Source organism: Vigna umbellata, chromosome 1, assembly GCF_029865625.1.
Source record: "Vigna umbellata cultivar VRB3 chromosome 1, Vumbellata_1.0, whole genome shotgun sequence".
In the NCBI taxonomy this organism is placed as follows: Eukaryota; Viridiplantae; Streptophyta; class Magnoliopsida; order Fabales; family Fabaceae; genus Vigna; species Vigna umbellata.
This window is the reverse complement of record NC_142165.1, coordinates 27902805-27923735: the sequence shown is the minus strand read 5'-3', so window position 1 is coordinate 27923735 and position 20931 is coordinate 27902805. Positions and strand designations below refer to the sequence as shown.

Sequence of the window (20931 nt, the reverse complement as noted above, 5' to 3'; positions counted from 1 at the left end):
TTTCATTTATACAGCGAGAAAAATGTAATACCCATAATCATTCTTATTGTTATTGGGCTGTTTTGGATATTAAAAATCCAAAAGTAGAAAACATTAATATAGTTGACATGAAGAACATTAATTAATATAAATGATAGTAATTTGACTTAGATTTTGAAACTGTATGTCCTCTTTAACCTCGATAGGTTTGTATAACCCTAGTTAATAAAGAAAAATAAAGTATATATAAGTAAAAGAAAATACAACTAAAAGTGTACATATTTGTGAATCATAAGTATATTCTTACATTTCAAACAACTTCTTCAAATTTTGCCTCATACTAATGTCTTCGACTAATGGGTCAAGATAATGAATTATCGCCAATTTGAGATTGATTCTGAACTAGATCTAATGTTGGTTAAAATTTGAAATGAATTCAGTGAGTCGATTAGATTAAATTTTATTGATTATATATCCTCTCTGTAAAAACTACCTTTGAATTTGTGTAAAGTTATGCTATCAATTTTGTGCTATATTACTCAACTTAGGTCATCAAGGCTAGAGCACCCCTTCTAGGTTTATGTTAAGACTAAATCGTCTATAAGACTAAAATGTATAAACGCTCTCATATGTTTTGAAGTTTAACAAAATAAGATTAAACGAAATGAGCATATGAAGATGGTATCACTAGAATATCATAATAGATAAAATATAGGTGATAAATACTCTAAAAACCAAGTAACTTAGGAAAGTCTTAGAAAATCACTTAGGCATAAACTGTACGCAACACTAAACAATTCCCAAGCTTAAGCGTTAATGAGAGTCTTGCAACATGCAAAATTTATATTGTAGCAAACGGTAATCAATCAAACTCTCAATTTAGTTACGAAGGTAAAAGTGTCGAGACAATGTTTTTAGAAAGCACTTTGAAAAAAGTCTCAATTAATATTACAAAAACTTGTGATAGAAGACAACTTGCTAAACACACTTGCTAAACACACTTACTAAATAGAGCAAAACCTAAAAGCATTTATACAGAATAGATGATACCATGAGCTAAACGATCTACTTCATCCAACGATGAAGTCTTCAATCAATTCTTGGTAAATTAATGAGAAGCTTAAATGATAAAATCCTACCTAAACGGTAGAAAACATAAAAAGCACTTTGTTGTTCTGAACAGACATTAAATGCCATTAAATGTTCAATGTTTAAAAACAACAAAAGTGATAAGAAAAAAGAGATATTTGCTGCATGCATCCACCTGTTCCATTCGATACAAATTAGAAGTGGACGTTGGGAATAAAGAAGACATTCACGGAATGTTCTCTCCATTAGAAGTCGTGCCAGAAAAATAGTACAACCTACTTCTGTCAAAGTACTGAAAAAGCAAGCATGCTTTGACAAGTTGACTTTAACCAACGGCTGCTTCATACGACAAGACTGAGAAGAGTCAAGAATAAACGCCAAAGCTTTATCTAATGGATATATTTTGAGAAACCTTTAAATAGAAGATTATTTGAAGAAAAAATCAAGAGAATAACTTACAAAGAGAATAAAAAAGAACGAGAAATATCATCAAAAGAAAAAACACATAAGAGCTCAAGAACTCAAAAGAAATTTTCTGAGAAAAGAAAAAACTCAAGATTAGAAATACTCTTAAGCTTCATTGTTATACAAGCTTACTATTGTAAGAAGAAAGAAGAAAGAAAACATTCAGAGAGTCTATTAGATTAAATTTTATTGAACATATATCCTCTTTGTGAGAGTAATCGTCTAAAGACTTGTATGCAATCTATTTGATTGCACATTTTGAAGAGAATTCAAACACTCATTGATTAACTCAATTGAGTTAAAGGATTACTAGGCAGCGTGTCAAGTTGATATCAAGATTGTCTTATGGAAACCAGGAGTGGGTGAAAATCAACTAGATGGTGTATCAGGTTGATAGTAGGAATGTCTAGGGATGCCAAGAGTGGTAAAGAATACTACGCAACCAGGAGTAGGTGAAACTCAACTAGTTAGGGTAATAGGTGTTATTCGTTGACTAGGGATACTAGGAGTGGTGATAATACTCAGTTGTAATCTTGTTGAAGATTATAGTGGAATCCTTTAAGGTGTTAGAGGAGACTGGACATAACTTAGTGGAGTGAACCAGTATAAAACGACTGTGTGCTTATTGCTTTGTTCTCTTAAACACTTTTCTTATAAAACCTGCAGTTGCACTTACTTTAGATATAAACGCTTCCTTTGTTAAAAATTCTTTATTAAAAATGAAGTTTAATTAAAATGCTACATCAAAAATATTCTAACAACTAAAAAACACTTGAAAATATTTTATTGTTTTCCAAAGTCGAGCATCTAACAATTTGTGTAAAATCTTTCAATCCTCGACTAAAGTGCTATTACACTATTTGTGAAGAAGTTTTTCATAAATATTATTCAACCCCCCCACCCAAGGTACTTCAGTTTTCTCTAGCCACCCATCCTTAAGAATTTCCCCAACCCTTCTTGAGAGCACTCAAACGCCACCATAGTCTCTCCCTCTTGCTTGAGTAATATAGCTTGAAGGAAGAGTCGTCATGTCATCACACCAAAACCACCATATGTGCACCATATTTCTACCATGCCTTTTGGAGTATCTCCATGGCTTGAATCATATAGCTTGAAGAATCTTATCCCTTAATTTGGTATCAAGGCTTAGGGTTTTTTTTCTTTATGTTTTCCTAGCCTTTTCTTGTTGTAGATATCGTGGTATGGTCTAAATCAACCTCCCTTACATACAAAACAGTATTGGCAATAAACATTTATGATTTCAAAATTAAACTGCATCTACCTCAGATGTCCAAAAATTATGTGATTGTACTCAAATGAAAGTCATTTAAGTCTAGTTTCCAACAACAAAAAAAGAATCAACTCATTTGGAGTTACTTGGAGAAAGTTATGAGCAAAATATTCAACAAAGGTTAGAGTTGCCAAAGCATATTCATCAACGTTTTCAGTTTCTGTTTTGGTAGTTTTGCCTATTGTTTTGTGTCTTCTAAATGGTCCTAAATGTGTTGGATAAAATTTTGACATGTTCTTATCTTTTTTTGAGTCCTTATTGTTTTACATTTGGTCATCATATGTTGTTTGGTAATTTTTATTTTCAAATCATTCCATGTTGTCTAGAGTCACGTGTAGTCCTCTTTATGTGTTGGAAAAATCTCAAAAATATATGTTCATTTTCAAAGCTTCACCATATATGTTCATTTTCAAAGCTTCACCATATATGTTCCTTTTGAGTACTTTTTTTTTTCATATTTGAGTTCATATTTGTTATTAGATCATTAAAATTTCATAGAGTTATGTTTCCATTATGTTTTGTTGAGTTTCTTAATCTATCTTCTTATTCTAGTAGGTTTATTTTCATTTTGAGTTGCAAGGGCAATATATATGTTGAAAATATTATGTAGTGGTTCTGTTTTGGTGTTGGAAAATTATTGAGAAAAATAAAAAAGAAATTCATTAATAGGAGAAAAAGAAAAATCAAGAAAAAAGTGATCAAAACAAGTGCACTAGAACCACTACTACTACATTTTTTGGGATGTTTATTTTGCTTCCATTTGAAACTGTTTTGGGGTTGTAAACTGGACTTTCCAGCAGCTATTGGTATCAAGTTTGAATTAAAAGATTGACTATATGCACTATTAGCCATCAACCAAAGAGAACAAAAAGCATACCTCTCTCTATTCTAATTGTTTTTTTGTTATGTTCATCAATTCTAGTGCCTTTCTTTAGGTTAATCTTTGTGTGTTTAACCTTGTTTCTAGCCACTTAATTTCTTGTTTATCCTTCTTGGTACTATGGGTTTTGTCATAAAAACTCTCCTTTTGAAGTTAGTATTCTTTGTTTTAAAGCCTTTTCTTGATTTATCTTCTTTGGCATCCTCTCGGCTTTTGCTTGTTTTGGTTTATAGGCTTGAGGCAAACCAACCCTTAAGGTAGCATCTTAGGGGTGGAAACCTAAAGTGGACTTGAAGCCTTGGTGTAGGAGACAAGAAGAGAATGAGAGAAACACTTGGAGAGGAAAAGAATCATTTTGTTTATATTCACATTTACTTTTGAGTTGTAACCTTTATTTAATTTTGTTTATGTAATTTTTTTTTCTTGTAACTTGGCCTAATTAGGTGTTTTGGGGGCACATTTGGTGTTCAATCTCATATCCCCATTAGAACCTTTGAGTCTACAGTGAACTGTTTTTAGCTAGTGAGAGTTTTGAATGTTTTAAGGGCCTTCTAACCTTACCATTAGGCCGTGTAAATTAGTTTACTTGCTTTCTTTATTTTAATTTAGTGTGTGTCTACTTGCTTTTCAAACTTAATTCCCTTTGAGAAGATTGGTTCAAGAGGACTTGAGGTAAACTTTAGCAAGGAAAGACTTGGTTATTAAGTATTCCTTTAGGAATCACCTCTCTTTCCTATAAGTGAACTTGAGCTTCTTTTTCCTCTTTAAGTCTCTTCAAGAATTCTCTTTGAAATAATAAGTTTGTTTGTGCATAATCATAACATAAAACCTAATCATGTTTATAAATCATTCTTACCAAATGAGTAGTGATTCTAGTGAAGAGGCCCCACCAAGTTTAAACCATTTGGCTTAAGAACTAAAATCACTAAAAAGTTGGAGGAAGCAAAAGGCTATATTAAAAGAAAAAGAAAAGATTGAAAGAAAGGCTCATCTTACCATCCTATAGAAGGAACTTATAATTTTAAGATAAAAAGATGAGAGGATATAAGAGAAGTTTAAGAGAGAAGAGAGGAAGACAAGATAAGAAAGAAAGAACAAATGGAGGAAGAGAAGGAAGAAAGAAAAGAGTTATAGGAGAAGGAAATAAGAAAAGAGTATGAAGAGAAAAAGATAATAGAAAGGAATAAGAAGGAAAAGAAAGACAAAGAAAAGATTGAGAGAAGAGAAGAAAGGAAGTACGACTAAAGGAACCTACCACTCCCTCAATAAGAGTTCAAACTAAGATGATAAAGGGAGTTTTCCAATTGTTCAACTTTTCTCAATTTATCAATAAATCATCTTTCATAATTCCAAGCTTTACTCTTGCAAAGTTTTCAACTTCATTTCCACTTCCCTTTATTTTAAACTACTTAAAATTTTCAAAATCACATTTTAAATTTTAAATTTTTTTTTGTTATTTTATTTTTCTAATCCTTTTTTATATAATTTATTATAAAAACTAATTTATTATAAATTAATTTTGTGTTAGGTGTTAAGAAGTGGAATTTAAATCTAACTCAACCCCACAAAACCGACTTGTAAGCTAAGGTTTGCATCCACTTATATACTTCAAATTGACCTTATTTCTAGTCGATGTGGGGCTTCCAACAAACCCCCTCATGTCGAGGTATCTATATCTCATGCATGGGACTAGACATTAATGAGTGGTCCGACAACGGGTTGAACTATATGCCCAACAAACAACAAATATCGATAGAATAGGCTATAACCACTAGTGCAGAAAGGGGTTTTAACGTCTCCCAATAGACGTCCGTCCACAAAAGCCCCAACGTATATAATTGACCGGTGGCATATTAGTAAATAAGTGGAACTGTAGACGTCCGTCCTGGGGCTAGCCGGACGTCTATAATGTTATGAACGTCCGTCCTTGGAGACGGACGTTTATAGGCTGAACAAAGTGAACACGTGTCAGCCCTTTGGACGTCCGTCCTTGGTCGCGACGGACGTTTATAATGTTCTGGACGTCCGTCCTAGGGGACGGACGTTTAATAGGCTGAACTAGTAAACACCTATCAGCTCTTTGAACGTCCGTCCTTGCCCGAGACGGACGTTTAAACTTGAGTGAACGTCCGTCCTAGGTGACGGACGTTTATTAGGCTGAACAGTGAAAATCCATGTGCAGGCTTTGAACGTCCGTCCCTGGCCGAGACGGACGTTTATACTTGAGTGAACGTCCGTCCTAAGTGACGGACGTTCATTAGGCTGAACAGTGAAAATCCATGTGCAGGCTTTGAACGTCCGTCCCTGGCCGAGACGGACGTTTATACTTGAGTGAACGTCCGTCCTAAGTGACGGACGTTCATTTGGCTGAACAGTGAAAACCATTTGCAGGCTTTGAACGTCCGTCCCTGGCCGAGACGGACGTTTATACTTGAGTGAACGTCCGTCTTAAGTGACGGACGTTCATTTGGCTGAACAGTGAAAACCATTTGCAGGCTTTGAACGTCCGTCCCTGGCCGAGACGGACGTTTATACTCTAGCGAACGTCCGTCCTCGGAGACGGACGTTAAAAGGCTGAACGTTTATAGCTGAACGTTTATACCCATTGCAGCCCTTAGACGTCCGTCTCAGGGGGACGGACGTCTAAGAGGCTGAACGTTTCAATTTCCCAAGTAGGGACCTTACACGTCCGTTTTGGGAGGGCTCGGACGTCTATAATAAACACAGACGTCCGTGCCCCTATAACGGACGTTTAAGGTACTGACAGGGTGGTTGGATATTTAATTCTCTTCAGGCCCTCAACGTCAGTCCTAAGAGGGCACGGACGTCTATAATATTATAGACGTCCGAGCTCGTATAACGGACGTTTAATGTACTGACAGGGTGGTTGGATATTTAATTCTCTTCAGGTCCAGAGACGTCCCATATGCGGGGCCAGACGTTTATACTATTATAGACGTCCGGGCCCTCGTAGGACGGACGTTGAGGGCCTGCCATGGGGAGTTGAAACGTTCAGTTTGTTCAATATAATAGACGTCAGCCCCCCAAAACGGACGTTTATCATATTAGAGACGTCGACGCAACCAAGCACTGACGTTTAAACCCACCCGCGAATATCATTTTTAAATCCTCAAAGACGTCACATTAGTGACGAACCGGACGTCTATACTATTATAGACGTCCGTCCACAAGCTCGTCGGACGTCTAAGAGTATAATATCGTGCTCCCGCGAACCAGTGACCAGTTAACGTTTGGAAACGCACTGTTCATCGTCTTCCTCCGCAAAACGCTGCTGCGCCATTGATTTCCAGGTGAGTTTTCTCGTTTTTGGACCGTTTAAATTCATTTTCAATCCGATTACATTGCTCTGTGATGAAATACCTTTGATTTGAACCGATTAAAAATCGTTTTCGGTCCGTTTTTTTGTAGACTCTTGCGTGTTCTTGGAGGCTTCTTTGACTGTTTTTGGACTGCGTTTTAGGCCGTTCACTCCTCCGTTTTCATCATTTTCATTTCGAATCTACTTTTCAGGTTAGCTTGTTGGTTGAAATTTTTTTGTATGCATGTAATTGAGTTTTGTGAATGCACGTTTTTTACTGTAAAATGTGACTGCGTAATTGGCTTTTGAATATATTTGTATTAGTTGTGTATTATATAAGTATCAAATCATTGAGTGACACTTAGTTCGGGATCCCCAGGCTCAGGTGCCTGTACCCACTCCAGAAATTAACTTTGTGGGGGAGGCCATAGGATCATTTATTGCATGGCCTAGAGCATTGATCATGTCCCACATCGCTACTCCACAGGTATAATGTCTTTTAAAATAGTATTTCTATGTTTATTCTTCATATAATTGTTGACAAAGCTTTGACGTAAATTCTTATCTTCAGTTCACACGTCCTCAGAAGCAGCCAATTCATGATACAGTCATACATGAAGATGATGAGATGGCTGAAGCGGAGGATGATCCTCTATCAAAGTTAGTGACAAAATTACCCAGATTAAAGAAAGCATCATTAGAAGTCTACTGGGATTTGAGGGTATTTGGTCTTCCCCCACATGTGCCAGTTTATATCACATTTTCTGATGCATTGGAGGTGATTGGGGGAGACAGGATGTTGAATATTTCCATCATTCAGCTGTGGTGCATGTAAGTTACTCAATTTGGTCTTTCATATTACTTTTATTTACATTGTTATACAGTTTCTAACAACTTAACTTTGTTGTTTTAGGTACATGGACACAATCGTTGTAGACCAAGGTCGGTCTTCCATGTACGGATTTGTTGAACCTCAGACCATTCAACCGTCTGGTAACACACTTCAAAACAGACAAGATTATTTGCAAACATGGATGGATGAGTCAAAAAGAGACGTATACCTTGTGCCATACATTGACGGGTAGGTGTTGTTATATGTGGTCAGTTTATTATTATAGTTTCGTTAATTAGTTGAATAACTATTTGTCCTTCGTGATAGGTCGCACTGGCAGCTGATGGTAATCCTTCCCAAACAATGTAAAATTATATTTTTTTTGTTCGTTGCACAGGAGGATGAAAACTGAGTTGAGAACCATGCTTCAAGGGTAAGTGTTTCTCCAAAAATGACTTTGAATTTGATGTTCACCTTCAACTTTTATGATAAAATAGTCATATTAATTATACTTTGTGTTTTCAATCTGTACAGAGTTATTGGTAAATCTCGTGGTCAACTAGTTCAAGTTTTGTATCCAAAGGTTGTAAGTCATTTAACGTTTCCTTTTCATTTATGTTATTGAATGATCTAAATTCTTAACTATTTAGTTTGTTATTTTAGTGTAACCACCAGGTAGATTCATGGGAATGTGGCTTCTATGTGATGTGTTGGATTAAGACCATCATTCGAGCAGTCATTACAGATGACTGGAATGAGGTAATGATGTATACCTTCAATACATTACAAATCATATTCATCTACAACTATATATGAAACAATAATGAATCTTTGTTGAATTTTGCAGCGCTTCAAGACTACATCGCCTATTACAGAAGACACAATTAAACAGATAAGGCAGGAGTGGACCGCTTATCTTCTGCAAAGATGGAGTTAGGAATAGTTATATTTCTTGTTGAACATTGTTTAGTTTTTTAGTTTAAGTTTTATGTTGATAGTTTGGTAGTGGATTGAACTCCACATTAAGTAGAACTTTGTTTATATAAAACGCATTTTTATATTATTGCAAAATTGTTCTGGGACATTTTTCTGCTTTTCAGGTGTGGTTTTATTGAAAAAATAAACTAATTTTTAAAAAAAAAACGCCCAGTAGACGTCCGTTAGTGCACAGTCGGACGTCTACAGACGTCTGTCAGTGCACACACGGACGTCCACCCCCCAGCTCCTACCTAAAACATTTCAGCAAGGTAGACGTCAGGGGGGAGGAGGCGGACGTATATATAGACGTCCGTCCAGACACAACGGACGTTTATATAGGCGTCCGTCCAGACACAACGGACGTTCATGTAAACGTCCCTCCTGACACAACGGACGTTCATGTCGACGTCCGTCATGACACAACGGACGTTCATGTAGACGTCCGTGCTGACACAACGGACGTTTTACAGAGACGTCCGTCCTGCCACAACGGACATTCATGTAGACGTCCGTGCTGACACAACGGACGTTTACAGAGACGTCCGTCCTGCCACAACGGACGTCTGAGCGACGTCACCCACATAAACGTCGGGCGTACGGCGGACGTCAAAAGGCCAAAATATCGGACGTTAAAACCCCTTTCTGCACTAGTGAACCAGACTCTGATACTATGTTAAGAAGTGGACTTTAAGCCTAACTCAACCCCACAAAATCAGTTTGTAAGGTGAGGTTTGCAGTCACTTATATACTCTAAATTGATCTTGTCTCTAGTCGATGTCGGGTTTCCAATATTAAGAAACAACTTTTGAATTGTTTTTATCTATTCTAATTCTTTTAATTATTTTTCTTATAATATTGAAGTTTTTATGGATAAATAATATTAATATTAATATTATCACTTCAAAAACATTTTTATCAAATACTCATATGGGAATGGATGGAAATTAATGCAATTTCAAAATATCGGTGTTTCAATAGTACCTCCCAAAGTTTTCAAATTGAAAATGCACAGGGAAACACTAGAGCAGAAGGGTGAATAATGTTTCTAAAACTTTTCGCAAATGACGTTCGATAAGTTTTTGAACGATTAATAAACAAAAGATATGTTTAGAGGATGATGTTTCCAAAATTCTTTATGAAAATGTTTGAAGGAGGGAATAAAAAAAACATTGATTTTATACTAATTCACTCATCTCGAGCTACATTCAATTCTCCATTAAGAACTCTTAAGAGGTTCCACTAATCTTTAACAAGATTACAACAAGTTTAACCTCTCCAAGTTTACAACGATTATTAACACCACTCTTGGTCCACCTAGTCAACACAACTAGTCTGAATATTATAAACCACTCCTAGTTCCCTACTCAATCTTAACTAGTTCGATTTTACCTACTACTGGTTGTTAAGTATTATGACCACTCTTGGTATCCAAGTATTGTCAACTACTCTTGGTTCCCTAATCTAACTGACTACTACAAGAATAATATGAGTGTTTTAATATAAACACGATTAGTGTTTGATTACAAATACAGATTAAATAAACTCTCATGGAGAGAACTAATACAATATAAAACAATTTGTGAACTCAAGAGGTTTCTTCTCTTAAGTTGAAGAGCATTATACTATATAAGTTCATGAGGCTCTTTCTCTCTTTTTTTTCTCTTATCATCTTTTGGATGAGCATTAAGCATTGAAAGCTCGGTGATAAACTTCAGAGTAGATATTCAACAACAACTCTTTGTTCTTCTATTCTATTTTCTCCCTTTTCTCTTCTTTTTTCTTCTTCTCTTTTTTCCTATTCTTGAAGCACCAAACATTGTAGACTTGGAGTAGAAGATTGAATGTGATGATAACTTTCTCTTTACATTTTCTCTTGGTTAAGCTTGGCTTCATCATTTCTCTTGGGTTGAAAAACATCAGACAATATAAGCATTAAGGTAGAGTAGAACTAATATTTGATGATCTTTCTTGAACATACTTTCTCTCCTTTTTCACCTCTTCTCTCTTTTGCTTCCAACTTTTTAATTCTCTTTAGTCGATCTTCTTTATATAAATTATCTTGAGAGATGACTGTTGGACGATTAGATTTCAAGATAGGTTTCATAGCCTTTTTCGGGTAGCTTGATTAAACTCGGGTCTACGTTGTAGGACAATAGTACTTTTTCACGTGAGTAGCTTGTATGGTCCTTTTGGGATAGAGGCTTTGAAAGAGACTTTCTTATTTCTCAACGTTTCTTTGTTTAAAGCTTTTGGATAAATCTTGGAGCGATCATTTCCTATACAAATAAAGAGAACAAAGCATGCAAGCACAAAAGCATTTTTTCGTGTAGTATTAAATATTTTATCCATTGAAGATTATAAAGTACATTAAGTGTTCAGAGGATTCTTGCATATGTCAATGTGATTTAATTAATGCATCATTTAATAAAACATACATAATATTTTCTATCATTTAGCGCTAGTATGAGTGGTATTTCTCTTGATAAAATATCTATCTTTTATCCTTGCTTTTTTCTTAAACATTCTATTGATTAGACATGTATATACTTTTGGTGGTAGTGTTAGAAGCTTTAGTTAAATGATACAATGGTAAGATGTTTGATTGCTTAAATATTATTTGAGTAAAACATAATTTTAGCTTTAGAGAAATGCTTCACTTTATAAGACGCTTTTGTAATGTGTTGAACTTTTAGATGTTCAAATAGGGTTTGTAAAATGTTGTTTGTTACCTATATTGTAACATCCCTATTATATAATAACAATTATTACATAATAAAGACGTCAACATTCCAATAAAGAGAACAGTCGGATCATGACGTGTAATTAAATGTGAAATTACAGTCATCAAGAAATAAAAGGAACTGAAATTTAAACTTCAACAGTTTATAGATTCGAACACTACATGTGTTCAGATGGGAAACTCCTAAGAAGACTACTCTGCAACCTTAGTATCCTCCAGCTCTTACTCCAAAGGGATTTCCTCAACAACGTCTGCTCCCATCCAAGTGGATGATCATCGCCAGAGAAACATACCCAAACAGCACACAACACAAACAATGCAAGGGTGAGCTAGATATATAAAAAAAAACATGTTATATCAATATCACAGTTAACTCATGGTGTCATACATAGATTTATATAAAAGAACAATTATAGCATGCTCATTGAACCACGACTCACACATCTTTACACTCGCATAGTTCTGCTGGCACTTTCCAACACTATGCAAGGTAAATCCACACATATGACTCATCCGGATTTGTATAACTGTCGAACCAACAGTCGTCTTTGCACTCGCATAGTCTGTTGGTCTTTCTCCAACACTAGCAAGGTAAATCCCCAACCTGCCTATCTCTGCCATCAAAGGCTATAGACGAGGACCTCCCTCTACTCTCACCACTGACACTGTTCTTCTCTATGTGAGCATGAACAATGCTTTGAGTGTAGGGATAGACAGACCGATCCTAGGTTCACTACAGTTATACTCAACAACCACAACATTACATAGTCATCTCTCCCTGAGATGTCCAATTCATACTCACATACATCATTATAGTTCACAACCATGTTCAGATGCATAATTCAAATGCAATAAAATTCAATCATTTTAGAAATCATACAAACTGAATATATCACAAAATAAATTAACAGTACATAATCTGTTCAATAGGATTTAAGTTAAAAACTTGTCGAGTAGACTTCCAGGAAAGAGAGGTGCGTCACAATGGACAACTTAAGTACCAAATCTTTCCTTAGCCAAAGCGTTCCTCAACTAGTTTTTAACAAATTTCTTATTTACAGATTTAAAACAACAGCATATAATATTAACACCGAAATTTAATATAGATATCAAAAAAATAGAAATTAAGCAATATTAAGATCCCTGAGAAGATACGAAATTAATATCTCTAAATCTGTAACTCCGATTTCAAATCTGAAAGGTCACAATAATTCACTATTTGTTATAAACTACATATTAAAATTTCAGGTTGATCCAACGGTTAACTAGATAGATATTGAGGTTTTACCGAGGTAACTCAAGTGCAGAATTTTAAGTGGTTTTCAATTATACTCAAAATGCGAAACTAATTTCCCTAAGCACAGACATTTAATTACAAATCTGAACGGTCAAAATGACTTAATATGTCTTATGAATTACATACTAAATTTTGGGCTCAATCTAACGGTAAATAAAATATATATGAAATTTTTACCATAATAACTTAAGAACAGAAATATAGTGTTCATCAGATTTTTCAAAACTTAAAAATTATTTTCTCCAAACATAGACTTTTAATTTATAATCCGATCGGTCAAAGTGTATTAATATATCTTAGGAATCATATATAAAATTTTCAAGTTGATCTAACGGTCAAATAAATCGTAATATATATTTTACCGAGATGACTCAGTAACAGATCTACAGGGGTAATTAATTTACTCAAACATGCAGGATTTATTTCTCTAAGTACAGACTTCTAATTACAAATCCCAACGGTCAAAGTGAAGAAATAGGTTTTAGGATTCATATATTAAAATTTTAGCTAAATCCAACGGTCAAAATAATTAAAAGAAAAGTTTTACCATACTAACTCGAAAATAAGAAAATTATAATCATGAAAACTAAATTTATGTAAGTGAATAGATAACTACCATTACCAAAATTTTAACATACTCATAACTCATATTCATTATCATAACATGGATAAAAAATCATATACAAGAAAAAAGATTAGCTCCCCTTACCTTTATTCCAGACTTAATCTCCTGCTCCGAATTTGTTTCCCTGAAACCCTTCAGAACCTCTACTCTTCTTGCAACTAAAAATTTCTCCCTAACTCTTTCTTCTCTATTTCTCAAGCTCTCACTTGATTCCTCTTTTCTTGGTGCAAAATAACCTTCCCTCCTATGGCTATTTATAGGTAAAAAATTTACTATTCATTAATATTTTAATATTATTTATTATTTTAATATTATTTAAAAATAATATTTCAATCATTTTCTCACCAAATCTGATCCTAATTTCTACCTACTACTTTCTTCCATGCTAAGGAATCTTAATGCTGAAAATTTATTTTTACTATTTACTTTTTACTATTTACTATTTACTTTTTACTATTTACTATTTACTTTTTACTAAAAAAATTTACTAAATAAGTTACCAAAAATTTGAACCTCTCCTTCTAAAATTACTATAATTTTATATCCAAAATTTACATTTTTCTATCCATTAAAATTATTATTACTAATAAAATACTAAAATTTACTACTATAAATATTTTCTTTTTTTTTTTTCATGGGTCTTACATTCTCCCCAACAACAAAAATTTTCGTCCTCGAAAATTGCGCTTACCCGAACAAGTCGAGGTAAGTTACTCCCACCTCGCCTCTAACTTCCAGGTAGAGTCGCTTGTTCTACCATCCTAGATGACCTTGACTTGTTTGACAGTTCGTCCTCAATCCTTACTGGTTGAACTTGAACCAACAAATCTTCTCCGACTTGCACACCCTTAACTTCAAGCACTGTCCTAAGGTAATCTTCATGCTCACGTGGAGGCGGTAAACCAGAAATTTTCTTCAGGAGAATATCTAAGAAGTCCTTCACAACCGTGAGGTTTACATTATGATTCTCCTGCGCCGCATGGTCCGAAACTTGAGTCGCTTCCATAGGTGATAACACTAAGAAGCAACTATCATCTTCCAAGAGGTCTTGCCTCACGACGTCGATCGACAAAGACATATCTTGGTCTTCATCCGGAAACGACATCTCCTTATCATCGTAGTCGACGAGGGTGCGATTGGCGGATAGTCGATCCATTCCCAAGATTACTTCTAATCCTTGCAAAGGTAAACTGATGAGGTTTACCTTGACCCGACTTCCTTCTACGACCATCGGACAACGGACACACACAGAAAACGTCCCAATTAATCCTGATGCTGGTGTAGACACCAACAGATCAACGTCTAACTCTTCTATAGACATACCCAACTTTTCAACACATGCCTTCGCTATGAAGGAGTGTGTTGCCCCCAAATCAAAAAGCACAACACAGGTAAAACAAGAAGTAAACAAATACCGATGAAGATGTTACCTGAGTTGACTGCCTCTGATCCAACCATGGCATACACTTTTCCCATCGTCTGAGGTCTGTCACCTCCCCTGGGTGGAGGCAAACCAGTCCTCTGTGCCTGAGACCCTGATCCTACTGCAGAAGTACACTCTGTAGCAAAGTGTCCCTCTTTCCCGCACTTGAAACACTTCACTGTTCTACTTCTCATCGGACAGTTGCTCCGGTAATGAGGTCCTCCACAGGTGAAACATCTAACGGTGCCGGACGGCTTGGCTGGTCCTGACTGCACCGATGGTGGATAGGATGAACCCTTAAACCCAGAAGAAAAGGATGGTCTAGCGTAAGGGGTCTTCTTAGTGCTAAACCCGTCACGAGATCCAGATGATCCCTTATTCCTAGCAGGCTGATTCTGATGTCCCTCAGATTCCCCCTTCGTCTTCTCTAGATCACGGGACATCTCCACCAATGTAGGGAATTCTCTGATACGTAACCCCTTCACTAGCAACTTGATATCGCTCTTCAAGCCATTCTCAAACTTTCTGCATTGTCATTCTTCATCCACTGCCATAGTGTTGAAGCGAAGTAAATGCTTGAAGCGATCTGCATACTCTGACACTGATTTGTTGCCTTGCACCAATTCTAGGAATTCTACTTCCTTTGCAAATCTCACACTGTCTGGGAAGTACTCAGTGTAAAATTTAGTCCTAAACAATTCCCAAGTAATAGAAGTCTCATTCCTTTCAAGAATCATCTTCATGCTGTTCCACCAATGGCCAGCTTCTCCGGTAAGCAGATATTGAGTATAGGCTAATTTATTCTCATCAGGACATCCCTTGGCTTCGAATATCCTCTCCATGTCTCCAAACCAGTGATCAGCTTCATCAGGGCTGCACTTTCCAGTGAATCTTGCTGGGCGATGTTGGAGAAAGCTCTCCAAACTCCACTCTTGCGCAGGAATAACAACGGAAGAAACACTTGGAGGAGTCCTAGCACTAGTCATCAATTCCATGAACTCCCTTTGAGTGTTCTCGGAAGACACTCTCGCGTTCTCTGTCGATACCCTTGCGGCTTCAAGATTTTGTAATGCAAAGGTATTCTGTTGAACCAACGCAGTATTCTGCTGTTGCAACGCCTGGAGCACCGCATTCAGCATCTGATTAGAGTCAGGTTGATCGACTCGCGGAGGAGAACGATGAGGAGACGTAGGTGCCATCTTCTGTTCACACAGAAAGAAAGACCATTAGTCTGACTCAAACTAATACAACTTCCTACACGAGACCAGGGTACGCAATCACAAACGAAGCACACCCACAACCTACAGGTTTCTAAGGAAGGAACTGCTCTGATACCATTAATGTAACATCCCTATTATATAATAACAATTATTACATAATAAAGACGTCAACATTCCAATAAAGAGAACAGTCGGATCATGACGTGTAATTAAATGTGAAATTACAGTCATCAAGAAATAAAAGGAACTGAAATTTAAACTTCAACAGTTTATAGATTCGAACACTACATGTGTTCAGATGGGAAACTCCTAAGAAGACTACTCTGCAACCTTAGTATCCTCCAGCTCTTACTCCAAAGGGATTTCCTCAACAACGTCTGCTCCCATCCAAGTGGATGATCATCGCCAGAGAAACATACCCAAACAGCACACAACACAAACAATGCAAGGGTGAGCTAGATATATAAAAAAAAACATGTTATATCAATATCACAGTTAACTCATGGTGTCATACATAGATTTATATAAAAGAACAATTATAGCATGCTCATTGAACCACGACTCACACATCTTTACACTCGCATAGTTCTGCTGGCACTTTCCAACACTATGCAAGGTAAATCCACACATATGACTCATCCGGATTTGTATAACTGTCGAACCAACAGTCGTCTTTGCACTCGCATAGTCTGTTGGTCTTTCTCCAACACTAGCAAGGTAAATCCCCAACCTGCCTATCTCTGCCATCAAAGGCTATAGACGAGGACCTCCCTCTACTCTCACCACTGACACTGTTCTTCTCTATGTGAGCATGAACAATGCTTTGAGTGTAGGGATAGACAGACCGATCCTAGGTTCACTACAGTTATACTCAACAACCACAACATTACATAGTCATCTCTCCCTGAGATGTCCAATTCATACTCACATACATCATTATAGTTCACAACCATGTTCAGATGCATAATTCAAATGCAATAAAATTCAATCATTTTAGAAATCATACAAACTGAATATATCACAAAATAAATTAACAGTACATAATCTGTTCAATAGGATTTAAGTTAAAAACTTGTCGAGTAGACTTCCAGGAAAGAGAGGTGCGTCACAATGGACAACTTAAGTACCAAATCTTTCCTTAGCCAAAGCGTTCCTCAACTAGTTTTTAACAAATTTCTTATTTACAGATTTAAAACAACAGCATATAATATTAACACCGAAATTTAATATAGATTTCAAAAAATAGAAATTAAGCAATATTAAGATCCCTGAGAAGATACGAAATTAATATCTCTAAATCTGTAACTCCGATTTCAAATCTGAATGGTCACAATAATTCACTATTTGTTATAAACTACATATTAAAATTTCAGGTTGATCCAACGGTTAACTAGATAGATATTGAGGTTTTACCGAGGTAACTCAAGTGCAGAATTTTAAGTGGTTTTCAATTATACTCAAAATGCGAAACTAATTTCCCTAAGCACAAACATTTAATTACAAATCTGAACGGTCAAAATGACTTAATATGTCTTATGAATTACATACTAAATTTTGGGCTCAATCTAACGGTAAATAAAATATATATGAAATTTTTACCATAATAACTTAAGAACAGAAATATAGTGTTCATCAGATTTTTCAAAACTTAAAAATTATTTTCTCAAAACATAGACTTTTAATTTATAATCCGATCGGTCAAAGTGTATTAATATATCTTAGGAATCATATATAAAATTTTCAAGTTGATCTAACGGTCAAATAAATCGTAATATATATTTTACCGAGATGACTCAGTAACAGATCTACAGGGGTAATTAATTTACTCAAACATGCAGGATTTATTTCTCTAAGTAGAGACTTCTAATTACAAATCCCAACGGTCAAAGTGAAGAAATAGGTTTTAGGATTCATATATTAAAATTTTAGCTAAATCCAACGGTCAAAATAATTAAAAGAAAAGTTTTACCATACTAACTCGAAAATAAGAAAATTATAATCATGAAAACTAAATTTATGTAAGTGAATAGATAACTACCATTACCAAAATTTTAACATACTCATAACTCATATTCATTATCATAACATGGATAAAAAATCATATACAAGAAAAAAGATTAGCTCCCCTTACCTCTATTCCAGACTTAATCTCCTGCTCCGAATTTGTTTCCCTGAAACCCTTCAGAACCTCTACTCTTCTTGCAACTAAAAATTTCTCCCTAACTCTTTCTTCTCTATTTCTCAAGCTCTCACTTGATTCCTCTTTTCTTGGTGCAAAATAACCTTCCCTCCTATGGCTATTTATAGGTAAAAAATTTACTATTCATTAATATTTTAATATTATTTATTATTTTAATATTATTTAAAAATAATATTTCAATCATTTTCTCACCAAATCTGATCCTAATTTCTACCTACTACTTTCTTCCATGCTAAGGAATCTTAATGCTGAAAATTTATTTTTACTATTTACTTTTTACTATTTACTATTTACTTTTTACTATTTACTATTTACTTTTTACTAAAAAAATTTACTAAATAAGTTACCAAAAATTTGAACCTCTCCTTCTAAAATTACTATAATTTTATATCCAAAATTTACATTTTTCTATCCATTAAAATTATTATTACTAATAAAATACTAAAATTTACTACTATAAATATTTTCTTTTTTTTTTTCATGGGTCTTACATATATCGTTTATTAGATTATTTATTTGAAAAACATTTTCTTTTTTTAGACATTTTTTTTTATAAACAATATTTCGTTGAGTGTTATTTGATAAGCTTTGAGTTGTTAAACATTTTGATTTTTTTTTTTGTTTGAACACATAATAGAAATATGAATTAAGAGGCTGGGATACTTTTAAACCAAGTGCACCAGTGAAGGTTAAATTTTCGGAAACACTAGTGATTGTGTGTTTAATATGTATCGTTTATGAAAAATAAATTAGCACGATCCAAATTTGATTAACAAAGTCGATAAATGAAATATTTTTCGAAAACATGTATAGCTAATGGTAAAAATTGGTCCAATTAGCAAGATTAGACGGATCAATTGACCAACCAAACTGAACGTAAATATTGATTAAAAACCTATCATATCTGATTTATTGTTATTATGTTATTAAATATAAGTTAAAAAACAAAAAGACGAGTTTTAATCCAAACCGAGCAATCAACGGATAAAATTAGACTATTAAATAAGAAAGTTATAAAGGATTTAGATCAATCTAACTTTCACTTTTAGTCTCTTCATCATGCCCATTTATAATGCATGCAAATTAATAAAGTAGGCTAAGAAAGTACAAAAGTCAGGTGCACATGTCTTAAGTTTCCCTCTCAGAACATATGGCAAGTGAAGAGACTATAGAGCAATAATTAATTAGGAAAAAAATTATTTGACACTCTTCTTAAAAATACATTCATTTTACAATTTTTTTAATAATATAATAATATGTATTATACTTTTAAATTAAAAAATAGTATAAATAATTAAAATATTATTATTTTCAAATGTCAAGTTAGTGTAATTTTGTATTATATAGTGTCAAAATATTCACCACTCAATTAATTAAAAAAAATTTAGTGATAAATGTTAATTATTAATATTTTATTAATAGAAAGAATTAAAGTCATAGTTTCTTTTATTCTTCTTTCCATAATATCAAACTACATTTTGAAAGTTAATGAAAAAGTTGAAGCAGACTCTTCCACACTTTGTTTTGGATCTTATAAATAAGCGTTTGGTGGAAAGAAACATTAGGAGGCATATTTTAGGCAATCAAAGTTGAATCATGCAAAAGTTAATGAGATTGTGATAAGGAGTGGGGAAGCACCATGCAATGGATACAAATCTAAGAAAGCATGGTGCCACTAAAAAAAGAATAGCAGCCACCCAATGAGACGAGGTCCAAATTCCAAACCCAACAAAGCAAAACAAAGCCGTGCAAAAAACTTTACTTTTTGAAAAGCACTAAAGCCATTTTCAGCACCTTGATGTGGCTTATGCAGCAATGGAATATGTATCAGAAGCAAAGAACAAAGGGCTTTCATCAAATTAAAATTAGTTTCTTAGTGTGTAAGTTCTGGTTAAAGTAATGGAGATTGATGGGGACATGCACCCACCCTAAACAAAAAATAGTTGCCAACTTGGCCTTGTTTTATCCATTCCCATTACCCCAAAATATGATGGTAACTGGCAAACTTTGCTTTATTTGTTTATTATTGTTATTATAAGCTCACCTTTTTACCTGTTATCTTTATTCAGTGCCTAACTTTATGAGATAGATAATCACCCTGTATTCTTTCACGTTTAAACCACCATGATTTGTCACGTAAACTAGTGGGCACAACAGTCACACGGTGGTGAAAGCTTGCTGATAATATTTTACACAACTTTTGAAAGGTATGGTTTAGAGAAAAAAATTCAAATTATTGTTTATCACTATAAAATAAACAGTGTAAGTTTCGATAATTATTTTTGTATATTTTTGTATAATGTGACGATTTAACTGTGACAATTTATGTATATACCAGTTTAAAAAATTATTATAAGTTATGTCTCCACAAAGTATAATATATATATATATATATATATATATATATATATATATATATATATATATATATATATATATTGCAAAAGTCTTGTCTCCTTTGACGTGGTCGAGCTCTTGTGGCCGAGCTCTTGTGGCCGAGCTCTTATGATTGAATTCTTGTAGTTGAGTTCCTATGGTCAGGTTTATGTGACCGAGTTACTGTGGTCGACTTCCTATGATTGAACTCCTCGAT

At 34.5% G+C, this 20931-nt stretch overlaps 1 protein-coding gene, 1 long non-coding RNA gene and 1 pseudogene across 2 annotated transcripts; 1 reads left to right on the top strand and 2 right to left on the bottom strand.

Moving 5' to 3' along the window:
* Positions 1-8431: 8431 nt before the first annotated feature.
* On the top strand, positions 8432-8949 carry LOC148205051 (uncharacterized). Its single transcript, XR_015786909.1, has 2 exons — positions 8432-8614; positions 8703-8949. It is a non-coding gene; the product is annotated as an uncharacterized LOC148205051 (long non-coding RNA).
* Positions 8950-14015: 5066 nt separating this feature from the next.
* LOC148205049 (uncharacterized) lies at positions 14016-18475 on the bottom strand (annotated as a pseudogene).
* On the bottom strand, positions 14223-14816 carry LOC148205050 (uncharacterized). Its single transcript, XM_088100848.1, has one exon. The coding sequence runs from the start codon at positions 14814-14816 to the stop codon at positions 14223-14225; it is 594 nt and encodes a 197-aa protein (XP_087956974.1).
* Positions 18476-20931: the final 2456 nt, after the last annotated feature.

Coding starts and splice junctions, on each gene's coding strand:
- LOC148205050 (XM_088100848.1), bottom strand. CDS start 14,816: ATGTCTATAGAAGAGTTAGACGTTGATCTGTTGGTGTCTACACCAGCA.